At 34.0% G+C, this 7,496-nt stretch overlaps 1 protein-coding gene across 2 annotated transcripts; it reads right to left on the bottom strand.

Annotated features, from left to right (window-relative positions):
* Nucleotides 1-2,788: 2,788 nt before the first annotated feature.
* Nucleotides 2,789-7,019, bottom strand: LOC110921331. 2 transcript variants are annotated; one of them, XM_022165631.2, is made up of 6 exons: nucleotides 6,706-7,019; nucleotides 6,412-6,635; nucleotides 3,999-4,212; nucleotides 3,595-3,680; nucleotides 3,407-3,498; nucleotides 2,789-3,318 (listed from the first exon to the last, which is right to left on the bottom strand). In XM_022165631.2, the coding sequence occupies exons 1-6, from the start codon at nucleotides 6,775-6,777 to the stop codon at nucleotides 3,131-3,133; spliced, it is 876 nt and encodes a 291-aa protein (XP_022021323.1). In that variant the 5' UTR covers nucleotides 6,778-7,019; the 3' UTR covers nucleotides 2,789-3,130. The 2 variants fall into 2 exon arrangements, with proteins under 2 accessions (XP_022021323.1, XP_022021322.1); XM_022165630.2 differs by having other exon boundaries at nucleotides 2,826-3,324.
* Between the last annotated feature and the right edge of the window lie 477 nt (nucleotides 7,020-7,496).

Here is a 7,496-nt window from a genome sequence, read left to right as displayed (position 1 = left end):
GAAAAAGTAAAGTTTTAGTAACATTTAATAGATGCCTATGTTTTCTTTCAACAATCCCATTTTGCTGTGGGGTATAAACACATGAGGTTTGATGTAGGATACCATTCTCATAGCAGAAATTATTCATTTGTTTATTAATGAATTCTGTTCCGTTGTCACTCCTGAATGTTTTAACAGATTTACTAAATTGAGTTTTTAGCATATTATAAAAGCCTTTAATATAGTAAAAAACTTCATCTTTTAACTTCATGAGATATACCCACACAGCTCTAGTGAAATCGTCCACAATAGTAAGAAAGTATCTAAAACCATCCCTACTTGGAACTTTATAGGGACCCCAAACGTCTAGATGAACAAGATCACCTAAGAGTTTTGATTTATGGTCACTTAAGGGAAATGGTTCTCTGTGTTGTTTAGCCCTATGACAAGTTTCACAAGGTGCAAGCTGAGAGTTAGTTTTAATATTTAATTTGTTTCTTAAAACATGCAGAACAGGTTGAGCAGGATATCCTAACCTAGCATGCCAGAGATTAACATCACAATTAGCATTACACACCTTATTCGAAACAGAAGAACTACCACAGAAGTAAAGACCATCAAACTGATTACCAGTCACCAGGACTTTCTTTAGATGAGAATCCTGAATATAACAGTTATTTTCATCAAAAGAAACAGTAAGCTTACAATCTCTAGCAAGTTTATGAACAGAGATTAAGTTAACACAATAATTTGGAACAAAGAACACATCATAAAGAATGACCTTGTCACTCAATTTTATATCACCAATTTTGGTTACCAAAGCACTTGTGCCACTAGGGTGTTTAACTTTGATGTTGAATTCAGTTACATCCTTTTGATTAATAAGGCACTCATCAGTCATAACCATATGCTGATTAGCACCAGAGTCAATTATCCACCCGACTTTTTCCCCATTGTTTATAAAGTTGGAAAAACAATAGATAGGTTTAAAAACACATGTGGGTTTGGATGTAATAAAGCTATTTAGACATACAGAATTAGCACACATACCAGCAAAGTTATTATTCTGAGAGTCACCCTTAGGCTTATCATTCAAAAGACTAAGCAACTGAGCTACCTGGTCTTTAGTTAATGAACTCGCAACAGAAGATGAATCAGTAGAATCAATAGTGACATTATTACTAACCCTGTTACCCTTGTTCCCACCAGGTTTTTACTTCATCAAAGGGGGATACCCAACAAGTTCAAAACACTTCTCAATAGTGTGTCCAGTCTTATTACAGTGAGAACAATTGAGATTAGGGTTAGGAGTTCTATTATTCTTTTTCTTTGAGTCAGTAGCTTGACCAGTTTTAACAGAAAAACCAACAGGATTATTAGGGGTTTTATCAAAAATATTTTTAGAGTGAAGATGAGATTCTTCCCTAGAGATGACTGAAAAGGCATCCTTCACAGAAGGAAGACTTTCTCTAGTTAATAAATTTGTTCTCACTGACTGGTAGGAACTATCAAGACCCATTAAGAACTGCATAAGTTTAATAAGATGATTAAAATCATTAAATTGTTTTGATGCATCACAAGAACAAGCAGGCAAAGCAAGTAACTGGTCTAATTGCTTCCACATACAGTTTAACACAGACAAAAAAGTTTCCTAAAAAACAGGCAAAGTAAGAGCAGACACAACAAAAGAAACAGATAAGCAAATAAGACTCGATCAAGTGCCGGCCCGACTAGTCCGGTAAACAGTGGATGCCTAGACACACCGACTAGTGATGCAGGACACACACACACAAAAAATATATAAATATAAAGGACAGAGATAGAACAATCTCACAGCGGGAGCGAAAACTGCAGTGAATCAGTCCTGTAACCTTCACTTAGGGTTACAAGGATCTGATCAGATGAGAATAACGGCGATCTGTTAGTTTGCCCTATGAGAACCTTCAAGAATCCGTAACAGAAAAAAACCCTAAGACTTAGGGTTTCGGTCTTCAAAGCGTCACGAACACTAACCAGTCCAGAACACCAAGATTTCTTAGATACACAGATCCACACAGATCTGTTCTTCAACACAAGGCAGCAGCGGAAGATAATATACTTCAAAGAGCCGAATGTGGCTCTGATACCATGTCAAAGACACAATATCAAGAATAAAAAGATGTGTAATCACTGAATAACCAAAAGGGTTCTTGTTACAGCAAAAACAAAAGGAGCAGCACACTACAAAATACTAACAGCCACTGCAGATCTTCTATTGGATGATCGGCGGCTGTTCAAGACTTAGAAACGACACCAGCAGTCTCTCGAACACAGGAACAGAACTTCGAATGTTCTAGAGAGAAGAATTGCAGAGGAAGCCGCTGACTTTAATGGTTTTTGGAGTCACGTAGCAGATTCAATTGTTGTGTATTGAAGCTGCGAACTTCGATGCCTTTTATGGGGAGCCTAAATCCACACATATGGAAGGGATTATGACAGCTAATTGATACGCCAGACAAGGACAGCTTGGATAGCTTCTTGTGAACATTAACCAGCCCATCCAGAGAAGCCCATTAGCCACAAGAACATTATAACCGGCCCAAACCTCAAAAGGAAAAAAGAACATTAGGAACAATAATAATATAAACATATTGAATTGAAACGATAAGAGATTAAATTTTAACAAGAAAGAAAGTGTGTTTTTTTTGGCCGTGGGAGGGCATACTTGGTCACGATGGACAGATGTTTGATGTTTACATGTCCACGTTCAACTATTTTTCAAATGCCAAGAAGGAAATTGATAAATATATATGTGGCAAAACTTAAACCATTACCTTGATACTGACCACTTCGTTAATTCTCTAAAGTTATCATAGAACACCATCATATGTACATAGTAAAGCCTTTTTATCACATTCATTAGCTCCTTATCTAATATATACACAAAACCCACAACCCCATAAGCTTTTCGATACGTCTAACTCGACGTTAAAGACACATAAGAGAAAAACGAACTAAAACCTACTCCCTAAACCCTCTCTTTCTGTATCTCACTCTCTCACACACACGCTCTTATGCTAGCTCGAATCTTTGAAAAGTTGCATTACATGGTCATCAACATTGATGGCATCTCATGAAGTAGTTAAAATCATGGTGTTGTACATTCAACTGCTTAAGCCAGCAACCTGCCACATTCAAAAGCGAAACAAGCTTTTCTTGATCCTTGCCATTCCCACCCGAGATCCACACATCCCCTTGCATCTTGTAAGTGGCCATTCCAAATGCACGCAGACGGATTCCTACCTCTTCTTTGTTCTTCTTTTTTTGACGCGTCATTCTGATATTCGTTATCTGTGTCGTCTGCATCTAGATTCACAAGCATTTTGTAAGCTTTTATATACAGATACTTTCTAAATAACAACAAAAACAAGTGTCAAAGAATACACACCTTGAAATGATGATGAAAGGGTATGGTAAGTGAGGAAACATGTGGACAAGTCCTTTATGGTCCTCCCCATTGGAATGTGATATATTGGGTACCTAGAGTATACGTACCAAACCAAAATATATTACATGTATACCGGTAAATAAATGAGTATTATCCATCAGTAATTACTACATGAGTAAACCACATACCATGCAACTGCCATCCAACTAGCGGGCGAAAGATCGACGCTTCTTAAGGACATCAATCCGGGGTATTTTTGAGAGAACATACAAATCTACAAGGAAAAGGAAAATTATAATGTATAAGAAAAGAACAAAACAAAGGTAAAGTATATGTCAAAAGTGTGTATGTATATCACATATGCACACTTTTGACATATACACATATATGATATATGTATGACTGGGCTCGTCGTTTGATGAACGAAAAGTAGGAAATTTATGATGTATAAGAAAAGAACAAAGCAAAGGTATACATCAAAAGTGTGTATGTATATCAAATAGTGTGTATGTATATCAAATATGCACACTTTTGACATATACACATATATGTAACGACTGCACTCGTCGTTTGATGAACGAAAAGTGTGTACCTTGTCCAAGAGAGGAACTCTTTCGTAAGGAGCTGATCTTTCAAAGTATTGAAAATAAAGGTAACCGAGGCGGTCATTAAAATGCAAAGGGCTATCTTGGTCGAATACACCTTCATCCGATGAGCACCCATCCCACCTCGATAGCTTCTCGCTCTCGCTGTCATCGCTGAAGGAATCACTAAATGAATCCCTTGTTTCTGAATCAGTCTCTTCCCTGCAAACAAAAATAAAGTTCAATTATAAGTCTAATATTATAGTGAGATATAAATTTCATCATAGAAGTTGTGTCTCTATGCATTTTATATCAAGTAATTAGAATCATATTATCATCTACAATATTACATAAAAGAAAAATGTGTGTGAAGCGTTATTTTTTATTTATTTTTTTGAAGTTATAACCATCGGATAAGTATTTGATGTTGTCAATTTATAGTCATTTAACAACAAATGGATTGGGTAAAATGAGAAACATCTTCAGTTGAGAACCCAGAGAACAAGGCTAATAAATAGTTTTTTCTCAAAAAAAATCACAATTATTTATTTAAAAAAACAACTTTTTCAGGAAAAAAATTTGTCTGCGTAAATTTACATCAGCGCAAAACAAATTTACAGGTGTGTAAATGTTGACGTCTGATGCCACAGCAAATGTTTTTTACAGAAGTGTAAATGACGAATAAATGTCGGCTCAACAAGTTTTTATTATTAATTTTTTACAGATGTGTTAGTAAGATTTTTATCTATGTTTGTGCAAAAACTGTTAGAAAAACTCACACAGGAAGTAGGAGTTCCATCGGTGGTCCACAAGTTCTCACAACATAAGGTCGTTTCTAACTGAACCGGAGTATACTTCAACATATAACCAACTTTAACTAAATATACCTATAAGATCCACATAATCACTTGTAAATATAGTTTTAACTATACTACATAAGACACAACCTCTCTTTTCATACGTCTGGTCCACAAGTGTTTATTAAATTTTCTACTTCAAATCAGTTTTGTATTAGAAAATGTTACTAATTTTTTATTTGGTAGGAAGATTTTGAAGGTGGTAATTTGTTTTCTATCAACCATATTTATATTTTCGTTTTAATAATATCATAAATACAACTAAAGTCGTAAAACTTAAAGAATATAACATTCTCAAATCCAAAAACACACTAGATATTATTAATATACAAAGGAATCATGTAGGAAATATAAATTAAAATACCAAATTCATTACATGAACTTTTTCTTTCTATTTATAGCATTAAATGCTTAGCTTTAATAATTTTAAACTTGAAAGCTTAATTTTATAATTTATTTATTCAAATTTAAAAATACTTTATTATTAAATTTATTGATCAAAAGATAACAGAATGAAGATACTTTATATTATAATAACATTTATTGTTTTGAGTCGGCCGGAAAAGTAAACAACTAAAAAGGAATATGCTTTCCACCTACAATCACATTATCCGTATAACTTAAATAAAGACAAAATCAATAGATCGAGCAAATACAATCATTGCATAACTGGTCCTAAATAGTATCTTAATTCCATTTTCAACCCAGCATTAAATTTTGTTTGCAAAGGCCCATTCTATACACACCCCCCCTCCTTCCTGATTACACCCCCCCTTGTGAGAGGAAAACTGTCGGTCCCACGCAGGTCCCACCTGTAAGTATGTGAGAGGAGGGGGGTGAAAAAAGTAAATAGGGGGGTGTAGAAAGTAGCACCCTTTGCAAAACTACCTCAAAATTGCTTGCTTCCAAAAACTTTGTACCTTCGAAAAATTGAGCTCCGACCCCAAACAAATTTTTAATATTTATTACCTAACAATATTTGTGGAGAGTTTTAAACTTAAACCAGCTTTTTTATATAATAAAAAAACAAATAAAACTAAATAAACATTTGTATGCAGTGATAACGAGATATAATAAAAAAGTAGCAAATTATATGATTACCGTATTTTCAACTTATAATTAATTTCATTAATCATCTACAATATTTTATTGATGTTATTGTAAATTCCATGTTTTAATTGTTTTCCTTTACTAATAATCAATCGTCACTTTTAATAAACAAAAAGTAAAAAAAAAAAACATCTCTCGGACATAAAAAGACAGAATTCTTCTATCATTCTTATGGTAGTTGCATATAAAAAAAAATCTTTAAAAAAAGGTTAATTCTCGCGTGTGGATTTATGGTAGTTGAACATAAAAAATAAAAAATCTTTAAAAAAATTAATTCTAGCGTGTGGATTTATGGTAGTTGCATATAAAAAAATCTTTAAAAAATTAATTCTAGTGTGTGGATTAGTATCCAAATTAATAAAAAAAAAGAAAAAAATAAAAATAATAAATGATGCAATAAATAACTGATTTATTGTTGAATATTTTTGGGATTAATTGCTAAAAACTCCAATACCTTAAATAGTTCAAAGTAGAACTGCTGGTAAATATTTGAATGGCAGATAAGTAGGGAACATAATACTGAACAATCATTTCATCTTCTTCTCCGATATTCACCGGCACACCGGCACCGTAAGCACTCCACTCATCAAACCGGTTCCAAACATCACTCAACGTGAAGAACTCAACTTCCTCTGTTTCAAACGGATGCCACAGCCGGTTAAGCTTCATAACCTCACTCTGCATCATAAATTCATCTCAATTTCACAACCATACCACAAATCAAGACATGGGTATTAAAGTTTTGTACCTTGGGGAGGGATCGGGATGGTAGAACAGGGGTTGTTGAGTCGATGAACGATTCGAGGTTTGATGGTTGCATTTGATGTTATTGTTGTTGGAGAAATATGTGTTGTGTTGGGGACAAAGATTGAGGTGAGGATTGGAAAGTTAAGAAGGGCCAAAGAGGAAGGAGACAAAAGGAGGAAGTTAATGAAGGGGGTAGGGAAGCAGATGAGAAGAAAAGAAGCTGTTTGAATTTATGGTGGACAAGAGAGAATAAGATAGCGGTCCAATGTAAATATGATAGACTCATGTTTTGTAAGTTGCATAGATCTATCATATATGTAAGTGTGACATGTGTATCTCTCTCTCTATATATATAAGTAGTTCTTCCTTCGTACGTGTTGCGTGATACTAAGCCGAATATTTCTTTCTCACAATATGTCTGTGTTTTGATTACTTGTACATACTATTAATAATACAATCCTAAAATGAATTACATCAAGTCAACAATTAAAACAAAACACTACCATAGTTTTGCTAAAAAAACTAAAACGACGTAAACACTATAATTTTAACCTGGGGGCAAAATAATAATTTTTCAGGACAAATGAGTGTGTGCCAGACAACGGTCTGGCACAAATAAAAATTACGCCAAGTTAACCAATTAAAACAAAACACAACCATAATTTTGTCAAAAAAAAAAAACTAAAACGATGGCATGACTATAATTTTACATTGGGGTCAAAATCGTAATTTGAAAGGGGAAAAAACCAAAAAGATGGCAAAACTACAAATTTGAATGAATTACAAAATCGT

Source organism: Helianthus annuus, chromosome 17 (assembly GCF_002127325.2).
Source record: "Helianthus annuus cultivar XRQ/B chromosome 17, HanXRQr2.0-SUNRISE, whole genome shotgun sequence".
NCBI lineage: Eukaryota > Viridiplantae > Streptophyta > Magnoliopsida > Asterales > Asteraceae > Helianthus > Helianthus annuus.
This window is presented reverse-complemented; position numbering and strand designations above follow the sequence as displayed.

Bases quoted from the DNA above. Each gene is read 5' to 3' on its own strand.
- LOC110921331 (XM_022165630.2), bottom strand. From the start codon at position 6,777: ATGCAACCATCAAACCTCGAATCGTTCATCGACTCAACAACCCCTGTT. The intron at 6,636-6,705 runs GTACAAAACTTT...TTTATGATGCAG, and splicing joins CATCCCGATCCCTCCCCAAG to AGTGAGGTTATGAAGCTTAA. The intron at 3,499-3,594 runs GTATGTGGTTTA...CGTATACTCTAG, and splicing joins AGTTGGATGGCAGTTGCATG to GTACCCAATATATCACATTC.